The sequence below is a fragment of the Andrena cerasifolii genome, chromosome 12 (assembly GCF_050908995.1).
Source record: "Andrena cerasifolii isolate SP2316 chromosome 12, iyAndCera1_principal, whole genome shotgun sequence".
Lineage (NCBI taxonomy): Eukaryota > Metazoa > Arthropoda > Insecta > Hymenoptera > Andrenidae > Andrena > Andrena cerasifolii.
The window spans coordinates 10,850,655-10,869,512 of record NC_135129.1 but is presented as its reverse complement, the minus strand read 5'-3'; the positions used below and the strand labels follow the sequence as shown (position 1 = coordinate 10,869,512).

Here is an 18,858-nt window from a genome sequence, read left to right as displayed (position 1 = left end):
GGCGGCGCGTGCAGTAATCGTACGCAACTAATTCCTGATTATGCTGTGGAGGGGTGTGGGGGGGAGAGGGGCCCGTATTCCGTCTAGAACGTGTTTGGTATTATAGTACAGCAGTTGCTCTTGAATCACCACGGAGGAAGGAGATGGTCGGGTCCACTCCCCCTCGTCATCCATTGTCCGTCCCTATTATGCATCGGTGATACTTGGTGTTAAGATTAAGAAAAACTCCCGCGACATCGAGAGATACCACCCTTCCGATTAACTCTTCACGTTTCTCGATCCTCCTCCTCCTCCTCCTCTTCTTCGACAAATTGTCCGATTTCACCTTCATCTCCGTTTTAAGGTACTTTGAACAGAGTGTGGGTAGGTGTACTCGGCTCGTATGCTAGGCGAATCATTCGCGTCGCCGTGCGACACACTGTGGACATTTCGGAACAGCGTTGAGATGAGGCGGCGCGCGGGAATGAAGTGGAAAGCTGTATGAAACGGCGTTGCCAATAGAAGCTGAGTGAGGACAACAGTGTGCGTGTGAGGTCGAGAGGTGATAATGAACGCGTGTGAAAACCTTGAACGACGAGCGTGCAGGGAGAGACAAATATGCGTGTGATCTAACTTAAGAGGGGGCGAGGAGGTTGTCGCGCGTGGAACGTGACGGGAGAGTCACGGGGACCTTGGATGATGACTGATTTTTTCAAGATCGTTCGCTGCCGTTGCTTCTGCAGCGTCCTTTTTTGTCATGCAACAGCCGTGGCACGATGAGGAACGGGACGATTACCACGCGTGCTGATGTTTACGCGGAAGAAATTCCCGGAACGTCTGATAGGTATGAATTTCGATCTTTTCGAACAATCCGCGAGTGGCGGAACGGACGTTCAGCGGGGGCCCGCCTGACCATATTACGACTATCTCTCGATACACTCCTTGTGTCGAAGTAGCCAGCTCGTCCGGGGGCGCGCGCGCGCGGACATTATGAATAATGTTCACCATTACCATTCTCTAATTATTTAGTTTCTTGCGCCTCTGTGGTGATCCGCGTCACTGGAGACAGATAAATGTAAAGATTTCTATTGCAATTTCTTTGGTAGTGCAGAGTATTTCTGTGGAAAGTAGTTGGTTGTTTATGCGCGGATTGAAATATGCGCGCGGATTGTCGCCCGACGACATTAACGCCCTCTGTCAAAGTTTAATTAATCTTATGTCAGGCTAATAAGATATCGCGTAACATCCACGATGGTACATACTAAGAAGTAATTTAATATATGACAGCTTTGAAGGTAAACGAAATGAATATGCACAGTACCGCGAGCAAGCAAGCACGACGTCCTGCGGTGGTATTTTAGATTACAAGGATATTATTTTCTCCTTTGTGGCAGGTATCCGCCTCGCGAGGACACTCGTTCTGCTCGATGGGTATATATGGCACTGTCGAAATTCGTTGGTTCCGCGAAAAATAATGCCTACCCCGGGGGATTCCGTGACAAATCGGTTTTGTGTTCGCCCCGCGATATAATAGTCACACTCGGTCCCTGTGCATTGGGAAATGGGAATGCAACATTTTGTATAATTGTACCATTTCTGTGGTTCCACTCTCGATCAGTTATTGTAATTTGTAAAGCGAATCTTTTTTAGGCATTGGCGCAGACGAGTTCATTTGTTGCCCAGCGCTTTAACCTTTAGAGGGCCCGGCTGGCCACTATAGTGGCCGCGTAATAAATTGGATACTTCGCCGAAAATGTTGGTGGTATATACGCATAAATTTTGAGTAAATAAAATTTACAATTTCAATGAAAAAATCCCGGCCCTCTAAAGGTTAAAACCGGTTTTCTCGTTGCTTCGCTTATACGTACGTACGTATGGAAAGGTTAGTAAATCACACCCGAGCCGAGAGTAGCGCGCGTCTTCGAGTCTACTAAACGCTGACATCCATAATTAAGCAGCTTGACATTACGCGTGACTCCGCCATATTTATAAACAGACGTGAAGTTTACAATAGTATGTAGCACCATCGGTTCACGCGCGGAGTTCATTAAACGAGCACCATGCTTCTTCTCCAAACCTGTTCCTCGCTGTCCCTGGAGAAATTCTTTATTCTATAAATATTCGCAGCTTGCTTTGAAAGGTTTTTTTAAACGCTCTAAAAGCTAGTATTCGTCATTGATTCCTCGTTGAGTACCCGCACTGGGAGGGAAAAAGGAGCGCATCAGCAATGGCAAAAATACATCCGGTCCTTGATATATTAAGCGATGGAAAGGTTGTACGGTAACAAGAAGAAGGGTGCATTTGTTCGAGGCCAATGTGCATTCGTGCCGCGTGTCCCGATCATTAAATTGCGTCAGCCGCAATTCTTTTTCGCTGGGTATAGTCGCTAGGTTAGGTCTGCCGATAATATTTTGGGAGGGTCCATTGTGTGACACAGTCCTCGATTATTCAATTCCTGTATGTACATACATGCGTTTGAAGGATGACTGCACACGTGGAACGCGGTGCAAATCATTAGCGCGACTCTTATTACCCTTTGGTACCTAACCCTACGCAGGAGAACTTTTTTGATTTTAATGAAATTTAAATACGTTGTAAAACTGTTGTACCATGATACGCGATAGGTGCGAAGAATTATCGACATTTGGAAATGATGTCGCATGATAAAACAGCGTGGCTGAGATTCCACGAGTCTGCTATTTCGACCAATTTAGCTGTACAATATACTACCCTACTATCGTTTCAATATCGGCGTTTGAATATCAACGGTGATTTCGTATAATCGACTTGGAGTTCATAGGCACCATTCCAATTAGGGATTTAGTCGAAATTGGTGATCAGTGGTAGTGGTTCGCTCGGCAAGTCCTGTGTACCTGCCTCACGACCTGCCCCCTCCCCGACCCCCTCCCCACCTTCCCCTGGCATACTACGCTTCGTTTATCTCCCGTCGTCGCCGCCAGTCTTTCGCGTTTCTGCGTGCCCGTCGTCGCTCGTTCAAATCGAGATGCTGCGTGATTCCGAGCCGGCTTTTACTGTCGTTCCTCGGCGTAAACAAGCGACGATACCACCCGTAGCTGCTCGTCTCGATCGTTATTAGCCGATTAAACTAGAAGCACTAATGCGTTTTAAGAATCCGTTGCCACAGCGTGGCTCCTACGAGTAAGTCCCAGCACACGTCAATCGTCGTCTTCCAGATTTCGAGGTTAAGCATTCTCTCCTTCCTGGCGACCCTCCTCTGTCTACACCCCGGCGAATTTCGTTTCATTTTCATTCCCTCGGTCTCGCTCGTTTGTCGCGACCGTCGTTGGATCACGCGATCAAAGCCTTTCGAATTCTCCTCGTTTAGCTAACATTTCGTGGCCTATTTTCTCATTTCATTTCTGGTAACGGTACGTAACGTAACGTAGTAGTACTTTGTTAAACTTTTGTGCTTTGAGAATGACGAGAGCGCATTGCGATTTTAACCAGGCAAGTACCTAATTATGCAAGTGAATCCGTACTTTGCAGTAGCAGCAGCGAGACACACGAGTTTCATAATTACGATCACGAAAGATCGACTAATGGGACGCGGGGGAGAGAGAGAGAGGGGGGGGGGTGATCGCGAAATGTTTAGTCTGGTTAAGTATTCTCTTCTTTTCGTATGCTTTGTGTAAATGTAGTATATAGTATACTCTGTAGTTTGCCTTGGGGGTGGGAGGGGGTCACTTTTATACCTAAACCAGTAGATCTGTGTGGTGCGGGGGCCCTGGTGTACAAATATGTATTGCTATAAAAAACCGGTTTCGGCATGACACCATCTCCAGAGTTCCTGTGCACATCTCCAGGCCCCATAGAATTCGTCGATAGGATCGCTGGAGAAGGTTTAGCCCGCCGCAAGTTACGACGCTAATTTACGACATTTTTCGCTTATGTAATTCCTGAAAAGTGATCTGGTGAAATCCCGCCTGCGGTTTTATGAAACTTTCATTCACCGAACGTTTTTTCGTTCGCCTCAGCAAGATCCTTTTACTCGAGATATTGTCGCGCGTTGTATCGCGTATCGAGTTTTCAAATATAATCTCCCGTAGATTCAGAAACAGAGATCGTAACTACAAACTTACCAATCCGTTTCAATAATTCCTCAACCCTACTAAAGACATTAATATTTCATATAATTACTATATATAAATACCCAATATATAATACATTTAAAATACAAATTCCTCGAGGCTCTTTCTGCCAATATCTAGTATTTCTCACTTTATTTATCCACTGCTTTTAAACCAGTTACGTAATTAGTGGCGGTTAGCTCCGAACTTCGTTATATCCAAAGGTTTACGTTGCCATAATTTTTTCTCGAGGTCTCACACGGGTGACTCAATTTTATGTGTGGAAAGGTGGAGGGAGGGTGACTGTCCTCGCGGGTACGCCCCTGGGGCCACGTGAGAACTCTATACACGCGGGTCGGCGGGAGAGTAGTTTTAGGAGTTAGATCGAGCACAGTTCAACGTTGATTGTCAATGGTTGCACAAGCCGCGCTCGTGTTCTGCACTGTAGCGAAATATTTTAATTCGGCGCGGACAAAAAGCCACATATCGTAAGAATAGTCCCGTAGAATAGACACTATAGAAAATCTTTGCGTTGGTTTCTATTCGCTAATCAGGTAGGTAGCAACTGAAATGCTGTTGTTCGATCTCGACCTTTCGCTACGCGAAATAGATGTTTTGTTTATACTTTTATTATCGCGTTATCCTCTGCAATTCGAGTCGCGTTCGCTCTGGGTGTTGCTCGTACGATTAAACTCGCTTGAAGAATTATACAATTGTCAATATCTGTCGCCGTTACATTCTTATTACGCAATTGAGCGATTGAGATGTACCAACTATGTGCTCAGCCGTTACACGTGCCCTCGTTAAATTCCGTCATTCTCGAAGCTCAAATTTTTTTCTCTCGGTGTACAGCAGTGGCGTGCGTCGCTCCCGAACAGTAAAATGAAGAATCAGGTATACAGCGCCACAGCATTGTTGCCAGTTAGAGCCCGCTGCCGTGTCCTGTGCCTTTGTCATCGATGTGATTCTAACAGAATTTCGATAATATCGACGACGACAAGGTCGAGGTTCGCGTTGCGTGCAACTAATCGGGCTGACTTTCGTGACAGCGGTTGTCAACGCGCAGTAGCAGCACAGATAAACGCGTGCCTGCGCGCACACTTTATTTTACACAATCAAGCAGATTTCAATGGACACAATGCATGTATTTAATCGATAGAAGTCGGTGGTTGGCGCGCGCGTTATTGGTCTTGATTAGCTGGAAGAATGCGAGTGCGGTTTAGTTCCCTCCTTCGTTTATTTTGCAGGAGAGCACACCCATCTTCACCGAATCATCGCGACCCCTTGTTTTTCGATGCAAAACATCTAATTATCCACGATCGAGTTTCTCAAAAGAAATTTTAAATTAACTTTAATTTCGGATTAATTTCAAGATTAATATCTCGAAAATTAGCGTGTCAAAGTGTGCATGTTTACGTGTTTGAAATCGGTCGGGGTAGCGACGAACCGTCGTCGAGTTGCCGGCGACGGTTTTCAATCTCTTTTCTACTACGTGACGCCGCGCGAAGAATGAGGAGCGAGTAGAGGGAAGATGTGTGGCCAACGTGATGTGTGTGTGAACTTGGAATGAAGCAGGACAAGGAGGTGGCGCGTGATTCGCAGCGTCGAATGGAGAGAGACGGACAGAGACGGACAGAGACGGTTCGAGAAAAAGGAATCTTGAACCGCCACATTTGACACGATGCAGCGATGCTAGATCGCACGAGAGGCGATAAGACCTCACCCCCACGGGAGATCCGAAGAGATGGCCAGGCAAATGTCGTTTTATTCTACTTTGACGTCGGAAGAAAAGAGTAGGATGCAACCTTGTATGAGAGCTAGGTGGTACGTCGTCGCCTTCCCTAAAATTTCTACCGCGCGTTGGGTGCGAGGAGAGGATGGCGCGCGCGCAACATTCCTTCGCCGAAAGAATTCCGGCATATCGAGTTACAGCCGTTAAATCAAACCAGACGAATGAGTCTGAGCCCCCCCCCCCCTTCTCGCGTGTACTGGTTCGGACGAATCCGACGGATTCGTTTCACGGTTAATTGTGGTATTGTTAGAGGCTTGTGGAGATTGTAAATTAATTGCCAGAATTCGGGACGAACCGGACGGCGGGGCCCCCCAAGCAACGTGCCCCGAGTACGATAATTCCTCAAGTGCATTACGATGAACCACGGGCGGGCAAGACTGACTCGAGCTGAATAGCAAAGAGACGTATGTACGTAGGGGTCAACCGCGTGAGACAAGCCTGAATAACTGAACACAGCAGTTGATCAGATCAACTACGGGGCCGTCCGTAGCTTGAGTTTAATTCGCTGAAGCTGTAACAGCATTTTTAGGCTTTTGTGTATAACGTTACAAGCGTAAATGGCACGAGTCTTCGCCTCGGATCGCCAACAATAAGCTTTGTACCCTCCCACGCCATGCCAGAGGAGTGCATCACCTTCCAAGGCAACCGTGTTTAAAACAAGTCACACGCCTATTTAATATATCTCGGTCCAACTTGAATCATCACCTGGATAGGCTATAGAAATTTTATTCTAGTTTCTTCTAATAATTTTTTTCTAGAATATTATTCTAGTTTCTTCTAATAATTTTTTTCTAGAATATTATTCTAGTTTCTTCTAATAATTTTTTTCTAGAATATTATTCTAGTTTCTTGCGAATTTGCGAAGAAGTTTCGAAGCATTATACTTCCCGTAAGCTTCAAGGACTCGGCGGTAACGGTGTCGCCCTCTATTTTGTAAGCATAAACCTGAGAGTCTTGTAAATCTACATAGTTTGGGAATCACGGCTATTAGCCCGAGTCAGGACTGGGGCGATAACTAAATGCGGGCCCGCACCAATCGCGTTTATGCCAATCTCAGTTATTAAGGATCCTCCATATCTCCGTCGTCATCTCTTCGAAACAGAGCGAGTCGTGGGGACACTCTGCGACAACTTTCAATCGCTCACCGATCGGCGGCGGTCCCTGCCTAACAAGGGAAGATCCCGAACCTGAAAATTCGAAAAATTCTGAAACTTTGTGAATATGTAGGGGATTTTGTCCTGATTACAACGCACTAACCCCAGAAAATTCGGCCGTATTCCGATTTTGTGTTATAACTCGCGAACTGTGAGGGATAGAAAAAAAGTTTTAGGACAGACGCTACATATTTTTCTTACATCTATCAGTTGGTAAAAAAATTATCTTAAAGTTCACGAGTTGTAACACAAAATCAGGAGGAAATTCCCTACATATTCACAGTTTCAGAATTTTTTTTGAATTTCCGGGTTCGGGATGTTCCCTTGTAAGCTAGATATCTGCGTTACAAAGTTTAACCCCGCGTGACTACCTACAGCGAAATGGAAAATCGTTGGTTATATCTTTAATTTTCTCCGTTTCTTTGGCAGTGTCATCATGTCTAGCGACTCGCCGTCGCTATTGCAGACCACTATACCTCTGGTAGGCTATGACGTACCAGACGAAGCGCGTCCCGGTAAAATCTCACCGACCACACCACCACCACCACCAACACCTTCACCTTCACCCATCGGTCCAGTGACGATCAAACTATTGAATGACGACATCGCCGACACCGAGGTGATCGAGAACGACGCGGTGCCCATGGCGCAGACGGACCTGCCGGCCCCCGAGCCGCGGCCGAAAATCGGGAGGAACGGAATCGACTCGGATTCGAAGAAAAAACCGGTTGCCCGAGCCAACGACGACGACTCGTGCGTGGTCGACTGTATATACTTCACGCAACAGTGCTGCGAATGCATAATACTTTAACGGGGTCGAAACAGCGTTCGCCTGTGCCCTCTGGCCCGCGTGAGCGGAATGTAATTTGCGTGTCGCGCTCTCCACGGTCTCGCGTTTGTAAGAACTCGGAACGGCGCCGGAGAATATTAATCGCCTTCGGCTGACAAGCGTAGAACCACGCGGGCACCATAGATGATTATTCGACGAGTGGCCCGCGACATCTCTGTCGCTGATCGTGCCCGTATCGCTTCCCTCGAGCGAAAACGGTCGCTGTTTTTATGCACCGTTCAGTGGGGATTGATGACGCTGATCGTGATTTCTCCGCTTTCTTCGGCACGCGCAAAGATCTTTAAAGAAATTCTACTCGCTTCCTTAGTTAGGAATAACAATTTTTCTATTATAAGATGATTATTTATTAAATGGTATTTGTCGGGTACATATAGGAGCATTTTTTTCAGATATGTACACGCTAAATGATTCGGAGCTTCCTCAAGATCTTACCGCAGCGTAGGCAAATTCACGTATCGTTTGATTAGAATTTTTACGTCAAATATAATATGAAATTGATAGCGCGGCTATCACCGCGGCTATCACCGCGGCTAGTGATGATCGTCTATCATTTATCTCCGAGCGGTCGAATTTCGTTTCTACTTCCCAGTAGGTATAATCATCCACTGAACGCGGTAAATCTAATTTTATTAAGATTTCTCCACGACGAGAGTTTTCCTATGCATTCCTACTTTTAAATATGAATAATACCGTGCTAGTTGTTAAGAGCTTGTATGCATGGTAAAACCAAACGACACTGAAAGTGTAGCAGTTGCCACGATCAGATCGCCTCTTAGTACGCATCAATGTTTTCTTTTTGTAATTAAGAACTATATATTACAGGATTAGGAAATCGAGATAGAGAGTGTGTAACGACGCTAACTTCCTTCGAAAAGACTGTGCTCGACTGCCCGTAAATTTGTATAAATTTGATGATGTGTAGAATCATTTTTAGGATAATGTTGAGAACTTTTTATAGACCAAGCATTTACATATATGACAAATGTGCCGCGTTGAAATGTAACTTTACATTCGCGAGTAATGTGAAATCTGAACTCGAAGCAATATGTATGTAAAGACTGCAATTTAAATAAGTAAATTAACGAGAAATTAACAACGTTATATGCAATTGCAACTGTTATATTTTGAGGATAATTGTGCGCGAAGGGAAATAAATGATAGAATTATTTTCAATACATAATACGATTAGAAATATTTTTCGATAGAAGGTAACGCGAGAGCTAAAGAAACACTGCCATAACATTTCAGCACCTTTACGAAAGTCTATTAATGTTATACTATACGAACCCATTATTGCTTTTCAAGGTAGTTACAGAGAAATATAGAAATGTGTGTGAAGTGCTTGTATCGATTCTGCATCGTACTCTGTGTATTACCTGCAAAGCCGAAAGCATGCAATTACGCGCGCGCCACCAATTAAATCGAGTAAGAGATTATATTCCTATATACAGTTTATTCAGAAATCAGAGGTATCGAAATTTTGTAACCATCTTTAATGATTCAAATGCGACCAATGATTTTGCAGATGCGATATAATGCCCCTGGGTGTAATCGAGAGCTGATGTAAAATACAATTTAATAATCTTAGTAACTTAACTAATTTGTACTGAATATTTATATCTTCTAGTGAATTGCGATTGTTGAAAGATGAAATAAACTTTAAATTGTATTTACATGTAAATGAAAGTACAAAATGCATATGTATGATACGTGGGTATATACGTGTACGAGGAACGAGAGATCTTTGTCCGCTATAATCGTTCTCTCTAATGATCCTATGAAATACTAGAGTTCCTAATCATTTACAGTTACGGAACTCTAGTCTTTCTCAACTTAGTAAAGCGAAATACCATCTTTGTGAACTACTGCATTCGATGTGCAAAAGTGAAATTGAGATCCACTATATTTGTACTTAAATTATGACCGAGGTGCATGAGACAAATCATGCTACGAATTTATAATATCTATGCCCAAATTAATCGATTTATTTTATTCTTTTCATACAAATTTGTTTAATTTCTCCCTGTATACTGTAATCCACCAATGTATACTTGTTGCTATCGTTTAACACAAAGAATTTTGTAAAACTGGTTCAATTAAAAAACGAAGTTATAATATGTCGGTAAGTTTGTTCGAATACGTATTTCGTTTCGTAATACAGAAGCAATTTTAATGCACACTTTGTATCGAGTAAATTATCGGTACTTTAGTAATATCCGCTCAGTGACATTCGATGATACAATGTTTGTTGTACAACATAAAATGGCATCCGCTAACGAAATTAAGTACCGCGATAGTTGTGTATCGTTTAAGGGGGTAGACACGTCACGTGACCTGGCCGATTCGGCAGGTCGGTATTACAGCATTTTTTTCTGCACAGATATGGTAATACCGATAGATCGACGATTACCCGGTGAACGCGAGAGGGAGCTGTTTGCTATTTCTGTATTCTATTCTGAATAAGGAAAGAAATCCTAAGCTGTTCCGTTATACTTATAAAAATTTAAACGGAAAGTTGGCTGGTACTGCAAACGTAGAAAATTCATTGTAAATTTTAATTACTTGAAATGTGCTTATGCTACAATATTCTACGTTAGCAGTAAGGAATTCTAAGTGAAAAGGGAAAATAGATGAGGGAATGTCCCCAGAAAATGAAATTTGTTAGGTTAGACATTTTTTTTACTAGCAAAGCACCGAAACAGAACATAAAATACACTTATTACACGTCCTCTGCAGAAAGCAGTTATCAACAAACATTATATATACAAAATTGTATTGAATGTTGAATTGGGCTAGTGAAAATGCGCAGACTGGATGCGCGTGATTATTATGTGGTCGGCTCCTCGAAGTGACAGAAAATATAACCTAAATATATGCTATATAACAACAAATGTTTAGTGGCTATTTCAGCTTCAAAGGCATCACCTTAACGTTGCAAATAAGAGGCGCAGGCCTTTCAAGAGGCGTTCGAAAATTCTGCGCCACTTCTCGCTCTTTGATTTGCTCTCCGGAGACGTTACTTTGTGCCATCTCTTTCGACGGCATGTTCTCCTGTTACAAAGCCCAATTTTGTGCATTCTGAAAATTTTTGCCAGATTTTGGCCCAGGTATCAGGAGAACATGAAGCGAAAAGAGGTATTCTGAATTTCAGCTTCGAAGGCATCGCCTTAAAGTTGCAAATAAGAGGCGCTCAAAAATTCTGCGTCTCTTCGTTAAACTGTCACTGCCTCGAAACCTCTGCGCCACTTCTCGCTCTTTAATTTGCTCTCCGGAGACATTACTTAGTGCCACCTCTTTCGACATCATGTTCTCCTGTTACAAAGCCCAATTTTGTGCATTCTGAAAATTTTTGCCAGATTTTGGCCCAGGTATCAGGAGAACATGAAGCGAATAGAGGTATTCTGAATTTCAGCTTCGAAGGCATCCTCGATTCTCTCTCCGAAGACATTACTTAGTGCCACCTCTTTCGACATCATGTTCTCCTGTTACAAAGCCCAATTTTGTGCATTCTGAAAATTTTTGCCAGATTTTGGCCCAGGTATCAGGAGAACATGAAGCGAAAAGAGGTATTCTGAATTTCAGCTTTGAAGGCATCGCCTTAAAGTTGCAAATAAGAGGCGCTCAAAAATTCTGCGTCTCTTCGTTAAACAGTCACTGCCTCGAAACCTCTGCGCCACTTCTCGCTCTTTAATTTGCTCTCCAGAGACATTACTTAGTGCCACCTCTTTCGACATCATGTTCTCCTGTTACAAAGCCCAATTTTATGCATTCTGAAAATTTTTGCCAGATTTTGGCCCAGGTATCAGGAGAACATGAAGCGAAAAGAGGTATTCTGAATTTCAGCTTCGAAGGCATCGCCTTAAAGTTGCAAATAAGAGGCGCTCAAAAATTCTGCGTCTCTTCCTTAAACAGTCACTGCCTCGAAACCTCTGCGCCACTTCTCGCTCTTTAATTTGCTCTCCGGAGACATTACTTAGTGCCACCTCTTTCGACATCATGTTCTCCTGTTACAAAGCCCAATTTTGTGCATTCTGAAAATTTTTGCCAGATTTTGGCCCAGGTATCAGGAGAACATGATGTCGAAAGAGGTGGCACTAAGTAACGTCTTCGGAGAGAGAATCGAGGATGCCTTCGAAGCTGAAATTCAGAATACCTCTTTGCGCTTCATGTTCTCCTGATACCTGGGCCAAAATCTGGCAAACATTTTCAGATATCTCTAAAATCAGGCTTCGTAACAGGATAACATGACGTGGAAAGAGGTAGCGCAAAGTAACGTCTCTGAAGAGAACTAGAAGCCTTGAACGAAAGTCGATAGAGTTTGAGAGTAGTGAATGGCATATTTAAAGTAGTGCATTAATGCGAAGATTTTTAAAACCACTCTGCGTGGAAGGATCATTTTAGATGTTCTTTTTAGCATGTCTTTTATATGTGATTTGGAATAGGAAGGAGTAAGTAGTGTTCGTTAAATAAAAAAACTCTTTTACCACTTAACTGCAATTTATTCAAATAAGTGAAATGCAATACAATGAAATGTTACAAGTGTAACTGGGTTTGGTCTGGGTTAGGGGAGGGTTAGGGGTATCCGTTAGGGATTTCTCCACGAAAAAAAAAAAAAAAAAAAGGTCTAGGTGAGGGTTAGGGGTATCCGTTAGGGATTTCTCCACGTAAAAAAAAAAAAGGTCTGGGTTAGGTCTGGGTTCGGCTGAAGCAGTATCTTGTGCAAATTTCATATCAATGAACCCAGTCGAAAATGCAGCCGGTTTCACGTCTTTTATGTAAAAATTCCTTACCTGTAAAGCAGAAATATACACGATTAATAATCGCTCTAGTTACAGTATGTGAGATTAGTTACATCGCATTGGCATACTCTAAACTCTAAACATGTCACACATATACAAGCACGCACACACGCACAGCATTTCAACAGATTTCAGAGTAGGTAGTTGCTGAATTGGCCGCTGCTCGTGTCGCACCCAACGTTACCGACTGATTCTAAAATAAGATTACAGTGCTACGAGTGGTAGGAATTAATATTAAATCTTTTTAGAATCAGTCGGTAACGTTGGGTGCGACACGAGCAGTAAGAACCGGAAACATAAAATCTAAAACGACTAATTTCAATCAACATGTTGCATAATAAAATTATTCCCTTTACTAATATATTTTCATACGTGACAAAATGTTGTAACGTTTTTCCCATTTTCAATAATAGACAAGTAAAGTTACTAAAAATATTTTTCTTCTTACAGGTTTTAACTTCGGAATATTTCGACGGAATGATGGAAACCTTGATAGTAATCACAAGAAAATAGTGACTTTATATACCTTATACTTTATTGTAACACTGTAAAGGCCTTTTATGCAAATATATAGAAAGAAACTTGAAACAAACTGTATTATTATTCAGAAATACCTTTTACATATTCCTATTCAAATTTCAAATATCTATGGTATTTCCTTAAGAATGACCTTTTCTTTTGTTAATATTTTATACAGAAATGTGCAATAAATGGGGATTAAATTGTAATTAGAAATTAAATGTCTAAAACAATTGGAAATATTTGGCTAAACAGTCGCGCCAACTCGCCGAGACTATTCTCGAACTATTCTAGCGTATAGATGACACATGTTTGACTTTGGGAGTTTTGTAAATACAAAAGGGGCGAAAGAACGATCCTCGTTAAAATGTTAAAAACCGATAATAAATTAATCGGTTTTTATTTCCAATTATCGCATTCGTACACACATGAAATCGTAAACTATTTTATTACAAGTACATTGGTATGAAAAAAGTGTCTCAACCACGATAATTAAATATTACAACGGGTAAGAAGTAGAATATTTATTTATAACAAAGAAAAAAATGTATCGAGTGTGACTAGGATCTTCGAAAACGGTACAAGTGCAATAACTTTTTAAATTCCGAGATTATGATAATTTTAGAATTGCTACTTTATTTTGGAACACGGTTCTCCCGGTTATTTCGTCAAGCAAGATAATCGAGCCGGGTGAATTTATATAAACGTTATTTAAACGATACCACCGCGTCTGTGCACAGGTATTCTTCTATCTTCCTTAATTAAAGTATGTTGTACAAGAAGAAAAACAACAGGAATTTGCGTACAATGCTACGAATAACAGATCGATTATTTTCTATTTTTTTTTTACTATATTTTACTCAACAATTTTGACGCACGCACGCACACACGCACACACACAGGGAGGGAGGGGGAAGAGAGAGATGGGGGGGGGAAGAGAGAGATGGAGGGGGAAAGGAGGGATGGAGTCCTGCCGATTGTGGTCTACAATATGTTCTGTATCGATCGCCTTACGTTACTTACCACGGGGAATAGTATTAGATTACTACGATGATCAATTAGAAATATGCAGATTCTAAATCGGAGGATCGGTAAAAAATTGAGTATAAATATAGTTGATTACCAGCGAATGTATAATTTCTATGCCTCGTGTTGCAGCATGATTCGTAAATGAATTTGGTCGCGAAACAATAAATCGTAACACGTTCCAGATTTGTCGTTACATCTGCTATCGGCCTTGAGACATGATTGCATAATTTATGTCGCAAAGTACATTAATCCGTCGGCGATTTCTCATCGGCGCGTGTAGTCGTTATGGTATATCTATTAACTGGCCCTCGAAAACAGATTTAATGATCCGCTGATAGTGCAAGTGTTTATACACATGAATTCTGGCGGTCGCGTTGCGTTACGACTCGTAGATGGGTAACGGGTGTCCTTCGGAATTGAATACCCATCTGTCCAGATCTATTAACTGCCTCGTGTCGTCGAACAACAAGTACAAGTACTTTAACGTTTCAGCGAACCAGAAACTTTCGGTTATATCCTGCTGCCGCGTATTGTAGACGTTCCTTACGTTACCGATGCTAGTATAACCCTTCTCCACTTTCGTATAATTCTCGAAAGCCTAACGACGACAACGAACGAACGAACGAACGAACGTTAGGTTCCATTGTGAAGCATATATTATTAAAAGCGCGCAACGGTGTGCGGATATTTGGAGATTACGAACGTTGATGATCACTTACTTGAAAGATTTGCCATCCCCAGTCTTGGAATGTTTTATTCCCGGTAAAATACCACATATAAAAAAGACTCTCGATGAACTCTGGCCTCAGCAGATTATGCGCATCGTTTATCTTTACGTACATGTCCATGGAGCTCTTCTCCCCTTCCACGTTCTGTGTGCGAAATTGTAAGGGATTATTGTTCACCACGTTCGTTTGCTTGCTGCGCGACGAGATTATTATTACCTGGATATTGAAGTAAGTAATCTCTGGCGCGAGAAATGTTGGTTGAATCGCGTACGTTTGATAACACGTTTTAACAATTTCATTCGCGAGGCCCATGTGATCGGCTGACAGACCATGGTGCACCCCTAAAGCCAAAGTGCCTCCCAAGTAACACGTAAGATGGTCCTGCGAGATGAACCTCAGCGATTAGCAATAGTATATTTTTACGAGTAGCGTTGGAACTCACCATTTTAGGCCGTATTTCCTTATTTGCTCCGACCAACTCCGCGATAAAAACGTACTTATTTATCGCAGTTCGCTTTACAAGATGTTTCCGAGTTCCAGATATAGCAAGCAGATAATCATCTCGCAGACTGAAACATTTTACAATCGGATTTAATACGGATTCCCGTTGTAATTCCTCGAGCAAAGGGAAGAAATAATAATAATATGTAATTAGGAGTGGGTTTCTCGGAGCGTCGAAAGCTCCGAGGAAGCTCCGAGAATTCGAAATTTATTGCAGTAATTTTGTTGACAGTTGCGTTGGAAGCTCTGCTAGACGTGATTCGCGTTCCACTTGCAAAACAGAGAATCATCACTTGGCTTCGAACCCACCCCTAGCAAATAATGTGTGTAATTCTTGATGAACAGAGATCGAAAAATACTAACTAATTAATGGTCTTGCCAGTTTGGAGCCACTGTTTCAATAGATACTCGTAATAACTATCGCCGCGTGCGCCAAGCGTGATTGTTGCGAACTCTCTGAATTGTCCGGTGTTAGCGTTAATGAAGATGGGTACTAAGCCATCGTGTTTCTCTAACCGATGCACGTGTTCCGAGACTTTCGCTACTGCTTCCTAAAGTAGGTAACAATTACACAGTTTTCTATACAACATAAATAACACATAGAGCATCGGCCGATAAAATACGTTTATATAGTTACCTCGTACTTGGGTTCTCCCGTACTGCGACTAAGATCACGGAACTCTAGTTGAATGGAGGTGACTTCGCTGGTACTGCTATCGGGCCCCCACTTGGGGCTGTGTGCAGTTTTAGTGCCAAGATTCACATCGGAATAAGGGACGCCGGATGAAGTAGAAAATGCCGGCATCATGCGCTCCCCCAACTGCGCCTACGACGCGTACGAATAATAACGCTTGAATAACATCTCGCAGTTGCTCGAAGAACACACAGGGACATCCTTACGGCTTTGCTTAAGAAGACCTTATCGCCTGAGAGATGATACGCCGATAATAGACCTCCCAGTACCCTGATAGTAACCTCGAATAAATTAACATCTCTATTCGGAGCGAACGCTAAACTTTTGTCGACCCACGCCTTAGCTTCTAAGAATTCTGAAAGTAACGAAACAGAAGAGGTTAAACTTAAACGAACGTCTGCGAATGCGTTTGGAATATAGAGAAGGCGTCGTCGTCGTCGTGTACACTCTACCGTTATTTAAACCCATTATGTACATAGTATCGAGAGAATCGACTATAGTGAGCCCCAAACCGAACCATTCGTGGTACTTCCTTGATATAGGCTTCACGTTGTCGTGACCCCAAGCGTATTCCTTGTACCCATTCCACGAATGCTTAAACGCCGCGACTATCGCCCTTTGTCTACTGTTTTGCGGACCTGATAATAATAATAATTAAACGCATTACCATAAGCTAAACGGAAACGAGAGTCGCCGTCAGGTTTCTACCACGTTACCACTGAATTTAAGCGCATTTGGCTTAGGCTGCGGCGGTTCTCCGATTTGGTCATCATCCGCCTGGTTTATCTCCGGTTGGAACTCGGGCTCCTCGATCACCTCCCCGCCCCCCCCGTACTTATGCTCTCGATTTACATTGTCTACTACCATATCTTCCGCCGCCTGGAAATTTAATTCTCTTACAAGGCTGTATAATACATAGAAATACCTGCTGTGCAAGCGACGGTCGTTTTTGTCTCTCTCTCGCTCGACGTACCTTTTCATATTTAAGAGTCTCTTGCGCTACTTCTATATTATTATTATTACTATAGTCGCTCTCGTCCAAGACTCCGTTCTTATTATCGCCGGGCAGGAGATAAAATATAACTAATACGATGGTGATTACTGCGAAGTAGAGGATGTTTCGTTGAAACCTCGATAACTGATTCCATTGCTGAAAGCCGAATGCAATTCGTTCGGTCGTAGGTATACAATATGGAGCGTGTTCGCAGTTAAAGAGAATAACGTGAATGAAAAAGTATCGCGAGATGCGATACGATGTCACACAGAAGTTTACCCTCCAAAGGCTTCGCGATGTTCCCCGCGCGAAAGTCGCACTCTCCTGAATATTTAAGCTGATATAGTCCGTTTTCCTTGGATCCTTCGGCGAGAACATATTTCTGTCGAGGTTATGTTGTTCCGGCGGGTATTATTATGTACAATGATGATGACGATAACGGGAGCCAGAACACTCGCGGGGAATGGTAATGCCGCTGGTGTGTGTGTTAATTGCAAACGTCTTCATTTATGCGATCCAAATAAGACATAGTACTTGTGATTAATTTTGTACGATCATTCCGGTCTAGACTGATGAACGCGAACACAGCGACTTCGACCATAAAAATCCAGCAAACCATTTGATAGAATCGTCGATATTATCGGGGCCTGACATCGCGAATGTTGATAATTTGTTTTCACAATTCACTTGCAATAAACGAACTTTTAATCGTACGCATTGCGTGGGTTTATTAATGCGTAATTTACTGAATCGTTACTGGATACTTAATGCCGCCGATTGCAAGTTCATTCGATATCGCGACGCAATCGCGAGGCACGTTCTAACAGGGTTCCGCGTTCCTCTCTGCGATGTTCGCCCTACTTAGTCGGTAGAATTCTTTGGTTTTTATAATTTGATTATAGTCTGACCGAGATGTATTTTGTTTCACTTGTGTTAATCGCGGTGCGATTGTATTTCCTTTAATACGATTGTTTTATATTTGGATAATTCTGTCGCGAATATCTGAGCAGCTCGAGCGGAAGGAGCAGACGCGTTTACTGGCGCTTACTACTACTACTACTACTACTACATGCATATAGTACATACCTATTAGCGGTGGTGGGTTTACTACGTTACATCGTATTTACTACTAAACAATGTAAATAATTGTATAAAACGTACTAGAAAATGTATTCAATGTCAAAAATTCAAATACAAACTATTAACCTCTACTTATTCCATTGAATTTTACTGCACAATATTTTCAATTACTTTAAAAAAGAAGATTGAAATGTAATTGTAAAAATTATAAATAATTTGAAATTTTTTAGTAAACTTCAAATTTCATGTGTGTAAGTTACAGCGTACGTTATTTCCGCCCCACGCTGGTAGAGAATTCACTTATCTACGTTAGGTAAAATAGGGACCCACCACTGGTTCTTACCCACGAATCATCGAATTGTAGCTGCAATTTGTAGCCATCTATTGATAAGTAGATGAATTAAATAAACCACTATTAAAATATATACTGCATTTTTTAGTTCACATTTTCCCCGCTACGAGCCGCTAGCATTTGTCGGTCCATAAATAGAACAAATTTTCAAATAGCTTTTTAGGGTACTAAACAAACAGTTTTGTTATTAAAAATTAGTTAATTTCTCTGATGTCTTATGTAGCTATATTTTCGTCGTTCAACGGAACTGTTACGGAAGAACAATTAATTATCAATTTTCTACAATCAGTCCGTATATT

At 42.2% G+C, this 18,858-nt stretch overlaps 2 protein-coding genes across 7 annotated transcripts; one reads left to right on the top strand and one right to left on the bottom strand.

Annotated features, from left to right (window-relative positions):
* The first annotated feature begins 137 nt into the window (after positions 1–137).
* LOC143375606 (uncharacterized) lies at positions 138–9,045 on the top strand. Of its 6 annotated transcripts, none has more exons than XM_076824915.1 (2): positions 138–823; positions 7,443–9,045. In XM_076824915.1, exons 1-2 carry the CDS (start codon positions 756–758, stop codon positions 7,822–7,824), a joined length of 450 nt encoding a protein of 149 aa, XP_076681030.1. In that variant the 5' UTR covers positions 138–755; the 3' UTR covers positions 7,825–9,045. The 6 variants fall into 6 exon arrangements, with proteins under 6 accessions (XP_076681030.1, XP_076681031.1, XP_076681029.1 ...); XM_076824916.1 differs by lacking the exon at positions 138–823 and adding an exon at positions 2,935–3,138; XM_076824914.1 differs by lacking the exon at positions 138–823 and adding an exon at positions 4,373–4,555.
* Positions 9,046–13,564: 4,519 nt separating this feature from the next.
* Positions 13,565–17,726, bottom strand: Alpha-man-ib (alpha-Mannosidase class I b). Its single transcript, XM_076824037.1, has 11 exons — positions 17,407–17,726; positions 17,107–17,283; positions 16,850–17,012; positions 16,586–16,771; positions 16,340–16,488; positions 16,077–16,265; positions 15,803–15,990; positions 15,381–15,507; positions 15,155–15,319; positions 14,930–15,082; positions 13,565–14,808 (listed from the first exon to the last, which is right to left on the bottom strand). The coding sequence occupies exons 1-11, from the start codon at positions 17,503–17,505 to the stop codon at positions 14,590–14,592; spliced, it is 1,815 nt and encodes a 604-aa protein (XP_076680152.1). The 5' UTR covers positions 17,506–17,726; the 3' UTR covers positions 13,565–14,589.
* Between the last annotated feature and the right edge of the window lie 1,132 nt (positions 17,727–18,858).

Excerpts from the sequence above, each read along its gene's own strand:
- LOC143375606 (XM_076824912.1), top strand. The coding sequence starts at position 5,812 with ATGGCCAGGCAAATGTCGTTTTATTCTACTTTGACGTCGGAAGAAAAG. Across the intron at positions 5,892-7,442 it reads CCTTGTATGAGAGCTAGGTG|TGTCATCATGTCTAGCGACT; the intron begins GTACGTCGTCGC and ends TTTCTTTGGCAG.
- Alpha-man-ib (XM_076824037.1), bottom strand. The coding sequence starts at position 17,505 with ATGTTCTCGCCGAAGGATCCAAGGAAAACGGACTATATCAGCTTAAAT. Across the intron at positions 17,013-17,106 it reads AGACTCTTAAATATGAAAAG|GCGGCGGAAGATATGGTAGT; the intron begins GTACGTCGAGCG and ends TTAAATTTCCAG. Across the intron at positions 16,489-16,585 it reads CATAATGGGTTTAAATAACG|AATTCTTAGAAGCTAAGGCG; the intron begins GTAGAGTGTACA and ends CGTTACTTTCAG.